The sequence below is a fragment of the Plectropomus leopardus genome, chromosome 20 (genome assembly GCF_026936395.1).
Source record: "Plectropomus leopardus strain MGB_pleo_1.0 chromosome 20, ASM2693639v1, whole genome shotgun sequence".
Taxonomy (NCBI): domain Eukaryota; kingdom Metazoa; phylum Chordata; class Actinopteri; order Perciformes; family Serranidae; genus Plectropomus; species Plectropomus leopardus.
This window is the reverse complement of record NC_142195.1, coordinates 16,348,688-16,370,986: the sequence shown is the minus strand read 5'-3', so window position 1 is coordinate 16,370,986 and position 22,299 is coordinate 16,348,688. Positions and strand designations below refer to the sequence as shown.

The window sequence follows — 22,299 nt, the reverse complement described above, 5'->3', positions numbered from 1 at the left end:
GAGAAGACAAAGTCCTTTGTTCATAATATGTGTTAATTGCGTAGGAAGTTAAAGTGTTTTCTGACAATTGTTGTTGTTTCACCACTGCAACAGAGTATTTGGTGTCCTGTACTGTAAGCTCTTGTGGGCTGGAACTTGTATTGCTGATGTTTTTGTAACTGGACACGCTGGATGCTCTGATCTCTATCTGTTTAGCCAGGGGTCAAACATGCTGAACACACTGATAACCAAGACAAGATGAGTTTAAGTCAACTAGCAAGAGAGCCACTACAACAAACACACAACACAAACACACAAAATAAACTCACAATGAAAACAAACTGTTAGACAAGTCTTGAAAGACGCTAAAGCTGCTTTTATTATTTTTATTACTTTTATTATTAACTTATTCAAATTGACAGGTGTCAGGTATAATAATATAATTAAACTGTATGACTAATTGAATTAATCTTTTATTTCTGCTGCATTTTAAACTTACATATACAAATCACAGTATGGTCTCATCTATTTTATTTCAGCTGGGTTTCTGTTCAACTGATTTTTGTTCTCTATGATAATCCAAATTTGTAGTGCATCCTGAAACTCTGTCTCCTGCGCTGTCAGATTCTCGGTCTCAGGGACATTGAACTTTACATTCAGCCCACAGGTGGCACAGACAAACAGGAATATGAGAAAACAAAAGTAACTCTGTTTCTCCTTTACAAATATAATTTTGAGTGATGAATTTAATCTTATTTCACCTGAATAATCTCTCTCACATGTGCACTGGCCTGTAGTTACAAATATGCCAAATTTCACCAAGATAATAATGAGCTTACCATTATAAAAGACAAGAGCATCCTCTACAGAAGCATGCCTATCCAGCTGAGAGTGAGGGTGATAGTGTTTCCAGCTGATTTGAATGATTGACTTCATGTTTCAGATGGTAGAGGACCTGATGCTCAAGAGGGATACACTGCAGCAATTATAATGCTAAATACTGAAACAGAAATCCTTGATAAATAACTAAGATCTTAAATGAAATGAAAAATGAAGATGAATTTGAGGACCATGCTGCAGAAAAGCATCCAGGACTCTGCGGAGACTCAAAAGATCTGCCATATTGCTTTTGAGTTTATTAGTATTTTGAGTTGCTCTCAGGCATCACCTGTCATGTTTTAAGCAAAATATGCAGAAATATGCCGCAAACAGTGTCTGGTGTTTTGTTGACTCACATACAGACACAGAGTAATGGTGAGGAGGGTCAGTGCAGCCGACATTTTCATGTACCCTCTGAAATGCAGAACTTTTTGCAATAATCATGAACTGCAACATCACAGCATGTTTACAGCAGCAAACCACAGGGGGGAGCTCTAACATTAGGACAGGTGTCTCAGGTGGAGACAACTGTGAGGTTAGAGGAATGGGTTTTTCCATAGCTGTTTCCCTAAATCCTACAAAGAAATAATAGAAGGACTAACGTTTATGTCAGGATGTCAAAGGGATATTACAGTAAAACTTCACTGATGGAAATAGGTTATTTAATGGAGGGGGAGCAGTCTGGAGAAAGAGCGGGAAGGAGGAAGAGCCTGGCTTGATTGAGAGCCCATATATAGTGGATTGAGGTCAGGTGTTTGCTCTTTTCTGCACTGCCTGCAGCACAACCGTGGGCTCGCTGCAGCATTGTTTGCCTGAGTGATAATGTGAGTTTCTTCATTTGAAGTAACTAAATGTTGGAGTTTTGTAATTTTGAGTTACAGTGATTAACATTGGGTTAATTCTTATTAGAGGTCTTGATTTTCGCTCCCTTTGTATACTATCAGCATTACTTTGTGCTGACATCTTAATGCAATACTGCAATAAACCAAACTGAAGTGGATTCCTGGGTGTCTCACTGTGCTTGAACATAGCCATAGTGTTCATCCGAGCTCTTGACAACCAGAAAATCACTTATACAACCCATATAGCCCTGAGAATATTTTACATTCAACTTGTCTGCTACATAATAACATACTGTAACATGTCTGTGGTTTGCAGAAATGTACAGTGCCAGCATTTTTTCTGGTGACTGGGTTGAGGCTCAGTAAGATAACATTCACATTGCTCCTGCTGCTGCTGTGTGCATGAGTGACTGAGGTTGGCTTTCCTTTTACGTTTGAAGATTTTAACGCCTTTTCCTTAGAGATTTTAGAATATTCTCTCAAAGGAATAATTTGAAATTTGGGGAAATGGGCTTTTTTGGCTTTCTGGTATAGGTGAGAAGATTGAGACCATGAGGTGTCTGTGCAGTAAATATTAAGCTACAGCTACAGCAGGTTAGCTTAAGTGGCTCTTGAGCTCTGTACACAGTGTAATTGTTTGTTTTATCTGTACATAAACTTGTAGAAAGGCAAATTTGCCATTTTCCATTCTGGAGTCTCAGCTGGTTGAAATAGTAAAGCAGATTAACCCTCAGTAAAATAGCAAATTGCCCCTTTTTGCATTTAAGTTTTTGTTAAATGAGCTTTATGTGCTAGTAGGTGGATTTTTATGTAAAGTTAAAGCCAGACAGACTTTTTTTTCCCCAGTTTATGGTCTTTGTGAAAAAACAGAAACGGATCAATCATCAGATATTTTGTCACACTGTTCATTCGAAAGTGACTGTAAAAGCAAGTAATGTTGCAAATCTGTGAGCAGGTCACCTCACAGATTGCAATTTACAATATCAGTATAATTTATTTTAACTGGATTAGTCAAAAACAGACATCTGGTTTCTTAATAGAGGCTCCAAAAACATTCTGTATAAATGGTATATAATACACCCTGGTATAAATTTCATATACATTGATCAGGATCTCATCCATTTTGCCTCCTACAGAAAGGACACCATGAGTCTTCAGGAGAGTTCAGTGCACCTGTGAGCTGTTATTTGAACCTGCCACCACCTGCTTGACTCACAGTATCCATGACGCCAGCCACCTCACCTGATCCCCAGCAGCTGACCACTGACTTCCCCAAGGACAAGAAGGTAGGGAGGGTCGCACCCACCACCCTTCGCAGCCTCCTCAGGGCGCATTCAACAAGGTACACGGTGTGAGCTGCAATGGCTACTCCGAGAGGCACACACAAGGGAATCATACATTCTGAGAAGAGTCAATAATGATCAATAACTGGGTGAAAAATGACCAAAGGAACTTAGTAATGTAATAGTGACAAGTATAAATAGGAATTGATTGTCTGTAGGGTTAAATTAGGAGCCAGGAGTGATAGAGCAGCCATCTATGGAGAAATGGGTTTCCTCAGGTTTATGTTAATGGATGTTTTATACCAGGGAAACACAGCAGCCTCATGCATATTTCTAGGCTTTTAAGACATTTTTAAAAAATTTAGCACATTTCTAGAATTTCAGGACATTCCTAGGATTTTAGGATGTTTCTGGGATTTTTAGACATTTCAAGGATTTTAGGACGTATCTTGAATGTTAGGACATTTCTTAGATGTTAGGACATTGCTAGGATTATGGGGCATTTCTAGGATTTTAGGATGTTGTTTGGATTTTAGGATGTTTGTAGGATTTCTGAACATTTCTAGGATTTTAGCACGTTTTTAGGATTTGAGAACATTAGCTAGGACTTGTTGGGGTGGTGCAAGGGAACCTCCACTGGCACATTTTTAGAAATAAATAAGCTCTATTTCGATGCTGTTTCGTGCACTCTCAAACCATATGTATCCTGCTGGCCATTAAGTTAAGTATCACTGCCTTAGAGAAACATGAAACTTGGAAAAATGGTTGTGTGGCTCAAAAGCTAACACAGCTCTATTTACACCCACAAAGTTGTTAAAAGTGTTTGCTTTCTGTGAGACAGTGAGACAGAGACTGTGTTAAAGCCCGGAGACATCATTTAAAAAACAAAAAGAGAACAAAAGCTAAAAGTTTAATGTGACTCAGCTTTCATGGTGCTGCATTAATTTAAGTTTTTTTGTTTGTGTACACTGACCAGCTGAATTTTGAGATACTCTGACTAGACACCACCAAACCCTGTAACCCCTCCGATGCAGTAAATGGACACAATGAAGGACAATAGGATAATGTTGTAAACCAGAGTATACAAAAGAACAGGGACACTGAAGAATAGAAAGGGGAAACTGGATGCCAAGAAAGCTAACCGTGTAAACTGTAAATGCACGCTCACAAACCTGGAGAGCTACTGCTGCCATGAGTCTGACCTGATTACAACACAACCTCAAGTCTCTCTGCATCAGAAGATGTCATCTCTCACACTTATCTGGTTGTTTTGGTGAGTCGTTTCGTTAACGGTTGTGTACAGCAGTGCTCTTCAGCAAGTGTCTCTCTGGCCTATTTGGCGGTGGGTTTATATAATCTTACTTAAGAAATAAAATACCAAAACTGTCTCAGTCTTGCAGGTGGAGTGTTGATGTCTATATTTGGTGAAACTAACCGCAGAAGGTTTCACATCTTTGAACAGCCAGGAAAAAAAAAAACACAAGCACACACCGTCGTAGAAACTATCAGAAAAGTGACGTTTTGTGTCAGAGGACGTGCAACACTTTCCCCAACAGCTGACCTGTGGCGTAATACATTCGGGCTTTTGTGTAGGAATACAGAACAGTTCAGAAAATGTAGAACCAAAGTAGAAAGTAGTCTGACATTTTTTAGGAAGGCTTTTTTTTAAAGTGGCTAAAATGAGGCTAAGCCTGGGGCGCACTAACCTCCATCTACTGTATGTAACACTGACTACAGATAAGTATTTTATCGAGTCTAACTTGAAAAGATCCTAACTATCCATTTAAAAACAAGAGAATTCCCCAGGATTACCTGGAAAGGACAGAAAATGTAAAAAATATTTATCCCTTAAGCTAACTGACTGCTGGCAGTTAGTGGTATTGAGCTTCTCATCTAACTCTGCAAGAAGGTGAATAAATGTATTCTTAAATTATTAAAAATTAATTTAAGATACACACATTATTAACTATCTTAAAAACCTCAACCACCACATGTTACACTATCCTATTTTTTATACAAAATAGTCCCATGATGAGGTAGATTATGTTTTTTAGCTTACAAAATAATAATAATAATAATAATAATAATAACAACTGATATCAAACTCCTTACACTGCAAATTTCGCAAAGCTCTGAATCTCCTCAGTAACAACAATGTACACAAAGACCAGCTGTTCAACTGCATATCAGCTGAACATGGCCGACTTTATTGTTGGATAGAAGTTATTTTGGGCAGCTGGGAGACTATTTGTCAGGCCACACACTGTGAATAAAACACAGATATGTGTGTGCGCTCTTGTCTTTAAAGCTTCCTATCAACCAGTGACTGCAGCTCCAGTGTGTGAAGCACACTGGTCTAAGAGCTGTGAAGATCACTGACTTCAATGCAACACTATGTGACGTTTGAAAGAAGAAGCAACACTTCTTCCTCTTCAAATGAAACATTTGAATTCAAAAGCATAAAAAAGTGTCTGCTGCTACAACCTGAGCCTATATGGTCTCATATGATCAGAAGCTTATGATGAATTTGATGATGCAATTCTCAAATATTGAACAATTCCTTTAAGATACCTGATTTCTTGTCCTTGTACCCAAGTGATGCAATCAGGCACATCCTTGCATTTGTGATAGCTAAATACACAAGCCCGATTCTACTGAGGCCGACATCGAACTAAAATAAAGAAACCTCCTTGGTAACGCTCTGTGTCAGGCAGACTATCAAGCCAGATGTCACACAGCTGACCTCCAGGAAAGAGCTGGTGATGGCTGTCCTGCATTGTCTGTGGGAGGTGGTGGCTTCGGATGACAGACCTCTGAGAGACGGAAACTTCTAAAAACCTGTCATGAGGACTGTTTCCTGGAGGAGATGAAAGCCCTCGCAGCTGCCAGAGAGGCTCTATTTACAGCTTGACTCAAGCAGAAGTGGCTGACACTGCGTGAAAACAGAAGCATTGTGAGCAATTTTTACATGCCATCTGTATGAATTTATAAACAAAAGTAACCTGTACTCAAAAATAAATTGGCTGATGCTGCAAAATGCTACTCCACAGCACAATAACATTGGACAAATGAGTCATCACTGATGATGTATAATTATTTACCCTTCTTGACTACAATTAAAAACATACAGAATCATTAAGGGACATTAATTATTTAAACATTATGATTTGTCAATAATAAAAGTAAATAAAAGCACCCATGGGTGGATTGAGACAGTGGGCCCCTGGCATAGATATGCAACTTCTACATACAAGCAAGACACACAGTCTGTGGTGGTTAAGTGTCTTTTTGTGGTCACTTTGTAGTCATTTACGTCTTTTTGAGGTCATTTGGGGTATTTTTGAGGTGATTTGTGTTGCTTTATGGTCATTTGTAAAACAACCACACTGAGACATTTGTATTCTTTGCGCCTTTATGTGTCTCTTTGTTGTCATTTTGATTCTCTTCCTGATCATTAGCCTTTGTGTTAGTATTCCATCCATGCAATCACCTAGTCTTGACATACAATTAAAATAGTACCAAATTTAAAAGTTACAAATTTCAGCCTCGTCACCAGTCATCAGGATTCATCCTGTGGGCGCCATAAATGTCTAACCCAGATTTCATGGCAATCCATCCAATAGCTGTCGAGATATTTCAGGCTGGTTCAAGTGACAAACTGACAGACCACAATGCTTGCACGGTTAGAAACAAAACTATCTTTGTACAGGTCAAATGACAAAAAAATCCTTCCACTTTCTTTCAATTCTGTCTACAACACGCTGTAGGTTATAAAATGGTCTATTTTTTAAAAAAAAGATACAAAAAGATTTAATACAGTAAAGGATTTTTCTTAATGGGTCAACATTATTGAGAATCACAGGACCATTGTGTATCATCTTTAACTTTGGAAACTCACAAATATGTTCAGTCAATTAGCCAAAGCTCTAGACTGACTTGTTTCTGTGTAAAAGTGCTAAAAGTGCTGGCTTGGTTGAAATCCTGTAGGCCTCTCACAGTGTAAGGCACATGAAAGACATCCTGGCGAACGAGCTACAAAGTGCCACCCCGCACCTTCAGATTTAGAGAGAAACAACAGAGACAGAGGAGGAGAAATTAGGCCACTGAGATCAGAGTGAGAAATATAGAGATGCGCTTCATTGTGTTTGAGGAGGGAAAAGTGAGACCAGACACTGATTATAAATGGGAACTGGGGGAAAATGCTGCACCTGCCAAAGGCAGGGGAGAAGGATGACTGGTTTTATAGCCACTGAAAACAGAGAGGAAATGGAAAAGCCTGAAATTGGATCACAAAAGAGCCAACCTAAATCCTCGGTTGTGAAACTGTAACATCATATTAAAAACCTCAACCACCACAACTTACACTGTCCTATTTTTGAAAGACAAAACAGTTCCTGGATGAGGAAGACTATGTTTCTTAGCTGCATGTAATACTGGAAAAAATAAGACTGGTTTCAAACTCCTTACACTGCACATTTTACAAAGCTCCGGATCTCCTCAATAACAACAATGTACACAAAGACCAGCTGTTCAACTGCATATCAGCTGAACACGGCCAACTTTATTGTTTTATAGAAGTTATTTTGAGCAGCTGGGAGACTATTTGTCAGGCCACATACTGTGAGTAAAACACAGAGATGTGTGTGTGCTCTTCTCTTTTAAGCTCCCTATGAACCAGTGACTGCAGCTCCAGTGTGTGAAGGATACAGTGGTCTAAAAGCCGTGAAGATCACTGTTTTTGTATAAATGTAATGTAATTTATGAAAGAAAAATAACATTTTCTTAATCTTCAAATGAAAAGTTTAATTAAAAAACAGAAGTAACACATCACTCCTACAGCATTACTTGATGTGATATGATCATTAGCTTTATGAAGGTTAATGTGGGTTAGCAAATGATAGATAATGTAGCGCAACTGACATTACTGAGTCACTCACTGTTTTTACTTTATGACTCTACTTATGCTGCTGTAACACATGAGGTGGTTCTTGTTTACTCAGGCTTCCACCCTCGACATTAGACATAAAGAAAACATAACATTATTGCTGATACATTATCATGCGCTCGACTGCATTGATTAGTCACTAATGTGATAGTTGAGTTTAGTGTAATATTGCTGTAAATGTTGAACTATTGTGTTCATCTCTCCTCCTGTGCTTGTTTTCTTAACTGGCTTCCTAAGTAACAGGGTTGCTGTTGATGGGTGTGGGAAAGTGTTCAGGATGAAAGTCATGTATTATTTCCATTTGTCAAGCGTTAACCTCCTGTGCTGAAAAATGAAGCCAACACGTGCCTAAAACTGCAGTTCTTTAAACAGCCATTTGAGGCTCCAGTAGCTAGTCCATCCCCAGAGAAACCCCCGTTAAAATGCTCAACTTCACAATTTACAAATTTCCCCCTTAATGACAACTGTACAGGCGGTTAACTTTTATATAACTCCGACATTTACTTTTGATTAAAGCTTAAAGTTAAGCATAATTAAGTGTGTTCCACTTCGAGTGACAGGCTGTCTACCTATAGTGTCCTTGGCCTCTCAGTAATCTTTCCCTCGCTCCTCCAGTGCTCCAACCTCTCATCCAAATACGGTCACCTCTGGATTAAAAAAACTAAGATGGCAATGGCTGAAATGCCAAACTCGAGGCTGTAGAATGGCAGTTCAGAAACCAACGGGTGATGTCACAGTCGCATCCATTATTTATACAGCCTATCGTACTGACATGCCTGTGGTTTGCCAGTGACTGTTTTCCTTATGTGAGTTGGAAGGTACCACAGGATTTATTTATTCAGAGCACCTGAGGCACTCCATCATTGCTCTGGACCCCTTTTCCATCAAATTAGCTCTAGTTCACTAGTTCTTGAATCGTTTCTGTTTATCTTGTGAAACAGCCATTGTATTCACAATACGTACAATGTACAACAGAAATACACAATAGTAGCAAGTTGGTGGATTGCATTAATTACCTGCAAACTTTTGTTCTGTTATTACACATATTTGTTTCTATCCAAAAATAAGCATTTTAATGTTATAAATTAGCTCAAAGCATGACAATGATATTAATGACAGCCTGCTAATACTGTTAACCTTTTTCTAAGAGCACTGTACCTCAGTACAGCCTCACTTAGCAGCTCATGTAGTTGTGGACTCGTAGTCTTGTTTTAATCTATCTGTTATGAGCCCCCTGAAGGAAATGAAACAATCACCCGAGTGCGCCTTCATTGAAGTCAGCCTGCTAAACTCTTTAATAAACGTATTCTTGGTTTAGACAAAAACTAAATGTCACCTCAGCATTTTCTCAGGAACTGAATTTTCTATTATAATTATCAAAATGGCATTTACTGATATCCAAGCATCTTTTTTTTGTCTTATACACAGTGTCTGCCAACATTTTATTAACGGCAGCGATTATATTGATATCCAACACAGTCTGATAATATTTGGTAAAAGTTCTGTTTTGTAACAATGGAGTGACTACTGGTCAAAGCTATATTTGATATCTCAACCTTTTGATGAAATTACTTTCGTTTTTAAAGTATTTGGTCAAGTATAACAAAGTTCTTCATAAACAAACCCCAAAATTCTTTGAGTGACTAATTTGTGACGCACATTATCAAAGCTTGCCAAAAACAGGATTCCTCTGTCACTGTGAGTCTCTTGCATTGACTTTAAATGTGCCATGAGGTGGCAGCAGCACAGTTGATGTTCTCAGCATGTGTCTCTTAACAAACACTGTATGCTTCTCTGAGTCAGGCCTCTTTTTTCAGGCCAGCACACAAACACTTGGCAGCAGAAACAGACACTCACAAGGAGTCGTGCCAAACTCGTAAGGTCCTCCCAAGTAGACAGAGAGTCATGGCAACGCTTGATCACGATGAATAATGAATGGCTCACAGGTTCACTTTACAAGGAGCTTTTCAGGTTCAGACACACACTCGCTATATTCTCATTATCTGAGTGTGAACTGCAGTCCGGGCTAGGTGACTCATACCAACTGATGCTTTTACAAAATGTGCCCTTCATAACAGGAATCAAGACCTTAAGTAGTTTAAGCTGTCATAAAAACCACGTAAATGCAGAAAATTGTGACTTCATTAACTCTACTGTTTCATTTATGATAGGCAGAGCAATCAGACTTAAAGCAACTTGTCATAAAAAGCTCTTTAAAAAAAACTCTTAGGGAAGCAGTTTTCCACAAGGAGAACTCACTATCTATCTGATTAACACGTGAAGTATGAAGAACACACACAAGTGAAGCATATCTATAATGAGACAGACTAAAAACTAATTAGCTCTCTGCTTTTGAATCTATCTGGATTTGAATAAATGTATGTCCTAAATGAATAATTTGACATTTTGGGAAATAGATAAGTTAGATGGGAGGATTGATGTCATGTTTGTCCATGTAGCTCGAGCTTTACAGGACATTTCTTTCCAAGTTGCTCATTGCCTTTTTTTTCAAAATTATTCAAAATAATTTAAACCAATTTTCTCAGACACTTGTGAAATGTGTCTAAACACAGCACAAGAAAACTGATGACGATCCAGGTGTTAAAGGGTTGACACATTATGTACTACCACCACATAATGCTGCGTTAAGAGTTTGAGAGAAATCACGTTGTTTCAACGTATAAATACCAAGCTTGGCATCGTCCAAAACTTAAAAAATCAGCCAATCCACTTATCAAACATCTCAATATTGCCTAATATCAGACATAACTGCCATCTTGTTACACTCCCTTTCCATCTTCAATCAGTCATCTCAAAATCAGATGGATTCATAGGTCTTGACCCAGGCAAATATTACTGGAGTTACGTATATGATTAAAAAATATAAAAAAGATATTGTCCTGCAAAAAAAAAGCAATGCTGAGCTGAGCTATCTGCCTGCTGACAATGTCGATGGCTGTTGGCTGTCATCAAGTTGTCTTAGTGTAAGGCTAAAAACTCAGCATAGCCACTTCAGAGGACTTTCCTGGAAAAACTTTGTCACTTTCTGTATTTTATTTGATTTGTGACAGATGTAAGACACATATTCTTATCATTATGGGATGGGTTGATGGGTTACAGACCAGAAGAGATGAAGGAGTAAAATCCATGTATTGATGTCAGACGTTGGGACAAACCCTCATCAGTGTAGCTGTGATCAAAGCAGTAAACCAAGAAACAACACCTGAGCAATGCTGCCGGTGACTCTTATTTGTACATTTAGGTTAACTTTTTTTGACGTGCACACAAATGTACACACCGGAAATTCAAAGATAAAACGTGCCAAGCTTGTCAAATTTGTCCTCAAAGTGCCAGTCACGACGGATCAATTTTCTAATCTCCAGTGGCAGAAAACAGACTGGTACAGCTGAAGACAAAGCAGGTTTAACAAAAGAATTTAACAGGTGCTGATGTTAATAATAATGTTTGGATATGTCAAATGTGTTTTTGTGAAGTAAGCAGGCAATCTTCTTGTCTTTGCACAGTTATTAGTGTGACTGTCAGTAAACACACATTCTCACTTTGAATCTTACCTTAGTCCAGTCTATGTGATATGCAGGTTTACATTGTACACCCACTAAGAAAGCTCTGGGTTTTCCATATACCCACTTAAAAATACATGAGGATACGCAACAATGAAATTTTGTGACAGAACTTTTAATTCAGATATCTGTTTTTGCGAATACAGTCTCAGGAGATGTGATAGCAGACTGAACAAACGCTGCAGATAAGGCAGAGTCTTTTCCCGACTCCGTATGTATTGTGTGCATAGCAAGTGTGTGGTCCAGCAAGAGAAAGAGAGAGAGAGAGGGGCCATCGCAGTTTACCCCCCTATGTAAACTATACACCACTGCATTTATCCTCAGTCGTCCAGGGTCATCTGGCTATAAATGCACTTGTGCACAAAGTAACGAGACAGACAAAACAATTAGGCTGTGAATTCCTACCCATGCACGCAGGCTTTCTGCCCATTCTCCAAATTTACAAAAGAACCAGCACAGCTGCAATATCACTCTGCTCATGGAAAATAAACTGGAAACCTGAGAGTCAAAATCCCATGTTGCATACCGTGCCATCCCTTGCCCTTGAGTGTGGCACTTAAATCAGATTGACAGTAAATCTCCAGCTCAACACAAACGGCTCTTCTGTCAGGTGTGACGCGCCCTAAAGCCCTCTGGATTCAGGTATCAGGGACATTAAAGGAGGAATTGGAGTGAAAACAGGTGCAGAGTGCTGCAGGTTAGTTTCTTATTCAAGTCATGTATCCAGTGTCCATATGACTCAAAGCTAAATAAATCATGGTTAATTAATTTCCAGCACAATGGAGGCGGGTGACATTGGGTTTTTGGTGAAACGTGAAGGAAAAGATTGAACTTAAAATGCAATTTCACAATTATTAACCTCCGGAAGGTATTTTTCCAGTTTTTAAACAGTTCATTTCTTATTTATTTAACCCTTTTGTGTGTGTTTTGTTTGCTGTCTTTGCTGCCTTGTCTATTATTTATTCCTTCACATATTTTCTGGGTGAATTTATTTTACTTAGTTAATCCTCTTAGTCCGAGGTGGGATACAAGGCTGCAGCAATCTTCTTCTGCCACTGGCGACTGTCTTTGGCCACAGCTTGGGTCCAGACACATGAGAGACCCATCTCCTTCAGCTCAGCCTCAACGGTTCTTCCCCACTCTGCTTTGGTCTGTCTCTATTTGGCCTCCCTGTTGGTGTCCATCTGAGGGCGATTTGGGGGTTACAGCATGCTGGCATCTTCAGTTCATGTCCAAGCCAACGGAGGCTGTGTGACCTCATACAGGTTTTCATTTGAAGTCATGTTAGGTCAGAAAATATTCGGGATTCTATGGAGGAAGGTGTTGTGTAATGCAGTAAACTTGTTTTGCCTATGTTATGCTGAGTTTTGTGACAGAAACTGCAACAGTTTATTTCATCTCTGTGAAGTTTCTGTTTTCGTATCCTGTCCTACATTTGTCTTTTTATATCTTTATATTGAAGCCGATTGTGGCTTTGCTTCGAAAGTCACACAATAACACGAACAAACTGCTGATTCAGGCAGTGAGCAGCTCCTGTGTTCAGTGAGGTAAAATTACTGTTTTTGTCTATTACTCTGACTTTTAAGAGTGCACAGATAAGTTTCACTTTTGTTTCAGTTCCTTCTCAGAAAAAGCTGACTGTCTGGGAGTCTGTAACGGTCGACACGAAACAGTGTTTATAGTTTTTCATCATTTTTTACAGTTAACATAAAAGCATATTAGACAGCGTTCTGACCATTTGTTAGCTAGTTAATTGTTAATATTCTGTCATTTATTTGGTCATTATCTTATATTTACTATAAATAATTCATGTTAAGTCTCCTTTTGGCCAAAAATGTTAAAATGGCTTCTTATAGGCTACTAAGACAGCAGGAAATCGTTCAGTGATTTGGTATTTTGTTGATTCTACTAGTTTTGCTTTTGAATGGCTGGTTTCCTTGAGCATCACTGATTGGTCCCCAATGGTCAAACTAAAATTAGTAGTTTATATGAGATTATATTGTGGCATTGCATAGTAGCCCTGGAGGGAAAAAAAACCCAAAACTAACAGCATGTACTGGGGCAACAGAGTGAACATTACTATTTGTGTTTTGCAGTGTTTTTACTGTTTTACAGATTTCCATTGTGATCTAATTAGTCAGTAAGAGTAAGTGAGGTTAGAACATGAGTGATGTTGTGTGCATGATTGGTGAGCTGCTCTCCCATGTGGGTGCAAAAAATAGACTGATTCAGGTTTAATAATGAATCAGCTCCCCATGCCAGTGTTGGCAGCAATAAATTCTGGCTCTTCTCATTGTTATCAGTCAGGACACTGAACCTAAAACCACTCTTACAAGCCAGAGGGGTGAGAAAACACAATACTGCACTTTTATACTTTATGAGGTTGCATCTGAAAAAGGAAATAGTGTGTTACAATGTGAATAGCTTGTCCAAAGTATGGCTGTGATTTTTTAAAAATCATTATCTTGATTTTTATTGAGTTTAGCCAAGGTTAAAGTATTTTAAGCAACTGAGCTACAGGAACGTCTATAAAATAATTGGTATGCCCTCAGCTAACTTACAGTTTGAAGGACTTCGTATGTCTCTACTCAAATAATGAGGCTTCACAGAAATCTGAATGCAGAATTAACCCCTTGAAACCTGGATCGACATCCTATTTCTTGTGCTTTGTTGAGACACCTTTCACAAGTATTTAAATCTTTAAACCCAATTAGTTTTCTGAAAGTCTTTCAAAAACATGAAGAAAAAAGGTAATGAGCAACTTGGCATGAAATGTCACGCAAATTGCAGAGGAAAAAAAATCAGTAAAAGGTAACAAAAAATGACTTAAAAATCAACTTTTAAAAAAGTAATCAAATAACTAGGGAAAAATACCCCCAAAATCTATAATTATAAGTTTAAAAATAGGCTTCAGATATATTATATATAATATATAATATATATATCATACACACACACACATATATATATATATATATATATAGATATATATATATACACATATATATATAAATTCTATTTTTGTTTTACTTTTCTTTCTTTCTGTCAAAGAAATTTAGGTAATTTTCTTGTTTATTTTCTCATTGCAGTCATTGACTTCTTTCCTTTTTTGTTCTCTTTTTTTAATGAAATAAAGCCAAATCGCTCAGATTTCTAAGGATTAAACGGTCTCAAAGAGAGGTCTGGGTATGACAAAACAGGATAGCATCTCCAGGCTCCAGTCCAGGGACAAAGTTGCCTCTCTGCTGTTTGCAGATGATGTGTTTCTGTCGGTTTCATCAGGTCGGGTTGAGATACGGCATCTCGAAGGCTATTGTTTGCTGCGAAAAATGCTGGATTGCTCACTCCAGGTTCAGAATTACTTTCTGCACCAAGTGAAGTAGTTCACATGTCTCGAGGTTTTGTTCACAAGTGAAGGTTAAATGGAGCATGAGATCGAAGGGTGGATTGGTGCGGTGTCAGTAACAGGGGCGTTGTACCAAACCATTGTTTTGAAGAGGGCGCTGAGCCAAAAGACAAAGCTTTTGATTTATCATATCTACATTCTAATCCTCACCTATGGCCAGGGGCTTTGAGTGGTGATTGAGAAAATGAGATCATGGATACAAGGTGCCAAAATAAGGGGCCATATACACAGTAACGGTTCTTACATGAAATGCTTAACTTTTGTTGTGGTTTGGGCTTCTTCTCACACTACAACGACATTTTTGGGGGCCTGAAAATACAAACTTTTGAAACCAGGTTCCAGGGTGTAATCTTTTGAAACACAACCCCTTCTGTCGCCACATAAACTGGCAATGCGCAGATCCTGTGAGAGCAGTGACATCACCTTGCGCATGTGTTTGGTGTTCTTCTGTGGTGTGTCTTTACAAAGTTAACCCATGAACTGCTGGCCTGGCATGTTTTGGCAGATCATTCTCACAATGTTATATACATGTTATGATTTTTTAAAAATGCAAATGACAGACTTTGCCATTTTCATTAAGGTCGTTCTCATAAGAAGTTGCCTGCGTTGGGTGGCTGGACTCACCTTTTGAGATAGGGTAGAGATAGGAGCTCAAAGAACAGCCACTACTCTTCATGTTGAAAGGGGCCAATTGAGGTGGTTCAGGCATCTGATTGGGATTCCTCCTGGGTGTCTTACTTTGAAGGTGTTCTGGGTTCGTCCAAATGATAGGAGACCCCAGAGTACACTCAGGTCACACTGGAGGGATTATGTGTTTGGGAACACCTCAGGTTCCTCAGGATTAGCTGGAAACTGTTGCTTGACATTCCAGATGCAAGAAAAGTGGTTATTTTTTGATGAGAGTTTGAGACATTTCCAGCTGTGTATGTAGCTACCAAAAAAGGTATTTTAAACCAACACATGATGTTTTCCCAACCCTTACCAAGGTTATTTTGTGCCTAAACTACCATGTTAATAACAGGATCTTCACAACTTAAAATTTAAATTTGAGACATAAAAATTTCAACATATATTTGAAAAGTGCAAATGTCTACACATCTGTGGTTTGCAGAAAGGTACAATGCCAACATGTATTGTGGCAATTGCTTGGGACTATCTTACTCAGCCTTCTGCCACTGCAACAGATAAGCAGCAGAAAATGGATGAAACAGCTATATATATGTAAATAAGCTTTTAACAGTCACGGCTGTTAGAAAAACATAATGATAAACAGTAATAAAATTATATCAGTATAATGAACCGCATCAACACTAAGAATACATAATAGTAAAATAATCATTATTTTCCACTTTGGCATAAACAATATGCAGAGCAAAAGCCTTTTCACTTTCTATTGGTCAAACAAAATATCAGCATTTTCTGGTGCTTTCTCTGTATTTTAATAATGAATTGTGCAGATACACAGTGGGAATATTTTTCCATATGACTTTTAAACTGTCAGACACCCATGTGACCATTCAAATTTTCTATGACTGAACTTAACAAGATCCATATCTGCAAGCAAAGACATTTGTTAGCTTTTAGGACCCCTATATAAAAAAGTTCTGTGAAAAGTCCTATTAGGTAAAGGGACGATTAAAACTCAAAAATAGCAACTACAGAAGCTATTTTATTTTGCTCAAGGACTGGAGTTTAGCTATTTATAGGCAATGCCCTATTTGGCCTCGTTATAAAACCTTGAAAGTCGACTGCAGTGTTGTCTGAAAACAGCAATCATGATGTTGTCTTAATTAGATTTTTAGGCTGTGAGGTCAAAAGGATAGAAAGGCTTAGACCAAAATAAAGATATATATCATATGGCTCAGCCAACAGATGTTTATTTTAAAACAATACACAACAAAACTAATTTATGCTTTTTTCCTGATAATCAGCTCGTATCTCGTCAGAGTTCCTCTCACATTTATTGATTAGCACACAAAGTCGTTCAGTTTTGTGTTTTTAAAGAGGACACATGCATTTCCACACTCACTACAACTGATAGAAAATAAAAATAAAAATGTAGCAACTCTATTGGCAGAGATAAACCATTTGTTTTACATAAATCACATGAAGTGCAAAAAAGGCAAAAACTTCTTTTGAGCAAAGTTAAACCATTACAACAAATGTTGTAATTATACAAAGCTGCCATATACACAAATGGACAAGTGGCATCCAGTTTACAAACCTTTCAAACCACACAGTTCGTTGTCTTCTGTCTCACACAAACGCGTCATTTAGATTCTTGATGTCAGTCACTGCTCTGATCTTTCTTATCTGTCGAGTCCAAGTCACCTGAGGCCATCAAGTTATTAAAAAGAAGTCCTGAAACAAGATGAAACCTGCGCATAACAATAACAAAACAAAAGCAATCTCTTGCCTTATAATCCTGGGAATTTAAAAGCGATCAATGATCCTCGAACAGCCAAAGTTTCTCCTAATAATAAATGTAGAGGAATTTGTCATGGTGACATTGGTATAAAGACATATTGGTGACTTTCAAAGCACACAGTGATAACAGTAAAGCTGAGGTGCAGGTGTAAGGCTGCCTCAGAGATGCTACAGTCCCGTGGACTGGGACAGGGCCATATAATGTTTAAAAACATATCACATTTTAAAACAATATGATGTAAAATGTATTACTTTGCAAGAACAGAGGCCTGTAATTGTAACAGTTGCACTAAAGTGGATGTTTTTTTTCTTTAGACAATGTGAGGGTCTAAGGGCAGAGGGATGTTGTATGCTGTAAAGCCCTCTGAGGCAAACAGTGTTTTGTGATAATGGGCTTTATAAAAAATATTGACTTGACATTGACTTGACACTTTGTTGTCTAAACCTCGGAAAGTAAACCTAAAAACAAGTTTTTGCTTTCGTTCTAAGTTTATTTTAAAGGACACAAGTCAAGTCACAAGCATAAACTACAAAAAGCTGCTAAATGATGAGTTAGGAGTGAGAATGTGTTTTTCAATTTCCCCCAGGCGGCAACCTTTGCGACTGAAAAATGCTGCCAATGCCAAAGTACCAAAAACTGTGATTCAGTGACTGGCCACTTGAGGCTGACTCCAAAACAGAGTAAATCCCCCATGTTAAAATGCCTAACTTTGCAGCAGAAATAAACATGTTTACAGCCTGGTACAAAAACTGTTTCTCTCTATAGATATTTCAACATTTGTGACAACTGTATGGGTGGTGAGTTTTTTTTTAAATTCACCTGTTTCCATGTTATTAGGCCCAAAGTTACGAAAATTTAAGGGCAGGGCTGCTTAAATGGCGAGTCAGATGAGTCAGATCCACCTCTCACTCATCCACAGCTCCAGCCTGTCGTCCAAATATGATCACTTCTGGCTCAAAAAAAAACAAAAAAACAAACAAGATCCCAATGGGGGCGAATGCCGAACAAACCAGCGTGTGACGTCACGGTAACTACATCCATTATTTATACAGTCTATGGTTTCAACTGTCTCTGAGCTTGCTGTTTTGGCAAAAGAATTGCATTAATGTTAGTTTATGCTTAGGCAGTTCAATTCTTATTCATTATTGTCTCTTGTTCATTGAAAAAAAAATCTTTTCTAGGGAGCCCACGGAGACCTGAGGGCCCTAAGCAACTGATTATATTGCTGAATAGGTAGGACCAGCTCTGGTAACACAAATAATGTACACTGTCTCCAAAGTGAAACACCATCTGAAAAATACTTTTTTTGTACAGAGGAGACTCCCAGGAAAAAGGCTGGTAAAAAATTGTCACAACTCTCATAAAGGAGCTATCGCGGTCAAGGATATTCTTGATATTCTTGTTTCTAATGGACCAGTATCTTCTTCAGAAGGAAACTGGGAAATGACTGTTGAGCATCTGAAAGGCTGTTTCTGTCAACCTAAGCAGGCAGCTCACTCTGCTACTTGCCTCACTCCACATTTTTCTCCCTACTTGTCAGACTGATCAAAACACAGTCCAGTAGGTAAACACATGGAGGTGGGGAGTAAAGTGATGCTGACTCTGTAATTGTGTTAGACAGCGTTATGTTTCCCTTTCAAGGTACATCAGAAGGGTGGAGGAGAGAGCTGCAGAAAGCAGGACAGAGCCGCACAGCTCTGAAAGCAAACTTCTTATTCATGAGCCTAACAATCGTTTTTATCTTGAGGATTAAAACCACACTTGATCTGAATGACATTTATAGTCTAAAGGAAAGAAAAGATGGCATTAATATTCAAGATAGGCAGCTAATATCTGTTTGTCTACATCAGATATTCAATTGGAGTCACCCACCAGAATAAAATAAATCTATGTATATATGTGTATTAAAATGTTTTTCCATTTTAATGGCAGCGATTCTCTTTACAACACCTTTACATTTAAACATTCACACCTAAATATAGTATGTGGGATTTGACTTTGTAACCTTAATTGGGATACATTATTAAATTCCCCTTTATTTATATTTATTTTATATTTATACATTATACAGTGGCAATCTTGGACTCTTGGAGGGTGCCAGGCGAAGAGGCTCATCGGGGCCTCATTTCATTGCATTGACAGTTGCACCTAATGTTGTATGTATGACAATTACAGGTATCAGGCTATAATACTGTAGCTAGAAGAAACACCACTTAGAGGGTTTTGGGGGCAGTGACAGTGCGCTGTGAACTGCCCGGCATTGGTTGCCATGTGCTTTTAGTTTACTAAACATAACCACGAGCAGTGTCATTCACCGTATGCTTTTGTTGACATCACTGTAGCAGCATCCCAGAAAATAAATAGCAGATGTAGAAGGATACTTGGAGTGTAATATGTAGATGCCTAAGTCCGCTGCGAAGTGGCAATATGTGAGGACTGCGGATGAGAGGGTGTTGCAGTGTGGGGGTGGGGTGGGGCAAACATTTGCCTACTTTTACTCTCGTGATGGTGCACACTACAGTATATTTAAATGCATGTGTCCATTCCACATTGTAGAAAAACTCTACAGGTACTGCATTTAAAATGTCACTTAAGTAAAAGTACAAAAGTATTTGCATCAAAATGTCCTAAAGTAAAGAATGTAAAAGTACTTACTGTGCAGTGGCCTTTTTAAAGATAATCTATAATATATTACTAGATTATACTAATTAAAAGATTTAATCTACATATCACTTAAATGCTGCAGTTGATGTGGATGGGACTAATTTTGATGACTTAATGGTAGCTTAATCTATAATATATGTAATTTATTTTGTTGTGTTAATAATCAGAAAACATAAACATAAAGTATCTATTAACAACAGTTATCAGACAAATGTACTGGAGTAAAATGTACAATATTTCCCACTGGAATGTTGTGGAGTAGAAGTATAAATTAACGTAAAAGGAAATACTCAAGTACAGTACAAATACCTTAAATTGTACCTAAGTACCGTACTTGAGTAAAAGTATTTAGTTATATTCCACCACTGTCTCTACCTTCTTATTTTTACGCTGTCAGTCTGCATTGTTGATTCCTACTTCCTAAAATAGCCAATGTGTGATTGTTGGAGGTCTTTCTTCACTTCACTATACTGTATGTGTTATCTGGATTAAGTGTGCTTCTGCCCTAAAAAAAAAAAAAGAAACCAAAAAGTCAGTTTGTAGATAAATTACTAAAAATTTCCTCCTTTTGTGAGCGAGCAACTCTCTTTTTTTCCACACCTCTTGTGAGACATTTCAGTCACTTTCAACACTAGGGGGAGCAACAACCAGTTCCACATACACTAACACAGAGCATGAATGAATAATATGTGCATGACTAATATAAATGCACTTCAACTAATTATAGTGCATTGATCATAAATCTCTGACTGAATGAATAACCGGCCTGTAGGACTCTCATAGGACTCATCTCAGATCCATAATATATGTATGTGTGTGTGTGTATACATACAGCATATATATTAATAATTACATAGATTTTTATTATGCACATCCCCTGCTTAATATTTTTGCATATTCTGCACAAATCTGTCCATTTCATTTAGAAACATCTACATTGTACATATTTGTGGTGCTATAGTACCTTTGCTATTTTTAGGGCACATTATTTTCTATTCTATATTTAACTTCTTAAGAGCTGCAGTACTTTGCCTTGTTTTCTTCTCTGCTTAATATGTTTCTTTCATGTTTAATGTATGCACCGAGAACTAAAACAAATTGTCGTTTGGCAGAACATACTTGTCAATAAATCATTTTTGGATTCTTATATTATCTTATTTTATATTCTGCTTTTTATTGGGTGTTTTTATACATCGTTGCTGTTTTTCTATTGTATATGATTGTTCTTGAATACCCTGTTTTTTCAAAAACATGTAATCAAAATGAGATGAAAATGAGATTATAATGTGGGATTTAAGATGATTTTAATCTGTGATTTAAAATTAAATTATGATAGATAGATAGATAGAGAGATAGATAGATAGATAGATGGACAGACAGACAGATCACCTTTTAAATGTGCTTAAATATAGATAAATGGGGGTAAACACAGACTACTTTACCAAGATGAATGGATAATAATGGCATAAGTGTGGTGTATGCTTCCACATATTGTAACACCATATAGAAAAAACACCATTCAGCTAAAATGAACAAATCTCGAGCGCTCTCTCCTCTCTCTGTGTCCCACAGAATACTAACATGTTGCTTGGATAGGATACCGTCCTGTTGCCGACATGTGGCTTGAATTTATGCCGACTGTCTTCATTCACTGGACTCCACACACACAGAGCAGAAAAAGCTATGGAGGTGGGAGGTGTCACGTGGTGTGTAGACCCAGCCAATCGGGGGTAAGTGCGCATTGCGATCCTGTGCAGAGGGCTTGTTTTATTAAAGGGTTGGTAGTGATCAATGAGCGAGTGGAGCTGTCCACGGTGCTGAAAGTTAGTTCGTGATGGACTGACTTTCAGCACCGCGGACAGCTACACTTTTATAACTCGTATTAAAAAAAACTGTACTGTATAATATGATACCACATGCACACATTTCAAACTCATCCTCTCCAACTTTGCAGATGTTTAGATTCTTTGTTGTTGTTTGCTGGATGATATAGAGAGAGAGAAGTTTACGACTCCAATGCAACTGAAGCGAGGAAAGCCTTGTGAGCAAACTGCGCAGCTCCGAGTATAATCCCACCACAACTACAAAAACATAACTCCAATATACTCTAACAGCCCTAAGACTAAATTTGTTGCCGCTGCACACGCCGGGACGTGTGGATGATTGGGTTTCAGCCTTTGGTTTATGCCTCCACAGCTGCTCAATCTCGGGCAGTTGGCTGTATTTCCTCGGGGTGATATAACTCTTCTACTCCATTAATAACGCAGCCACCAGCGGTCACATCAATCTGTG

The 22,299-nt window shown here is 38.1% G+C and overlaps 2 protein-coding genes across 5 annotated transcripts in view; one reads left to right on the top strand and one right to left on the bottom strand.

Annotated features, from left to right (window-relative positions):
- kcnn2 (potassium calcium-activated channel subfamily N member 2) overlaps positions 1-22,299 on the top strand; it is a 65,137-nt gene that overhangs the window by 10,709 nt on the left and 32,129 nt on the right. For all 4 annotated transcript variants that reach the window (XM_042509554.2, XM_088070735.1, XM_088070733.1 and 1 more), the window contains 2 exons: positions 2,837-2,986; positions 21,580-21,737. The gene's annotated coding sequence lies outside the window, so the exon portion shown is untranslated. The remainder of the gene's footprint in view (positions 1-2,836; positions 2,987-21,579; positions 21,738-22,299) is intronic.
- On the bottom strand, positions 505-3,949 carry slc2a11l (solute carrier family 2 member 11, like). Its single transcript, XM_088071458.1, is given in 4 exon segments — positions 505-696; positions 819-934; positions 1,223-1,289; positions 2,917-3,949. Coding segments are annotated over 4 exon segments (555 nt in total). The 5' UTR covers positions 3,097-3,949.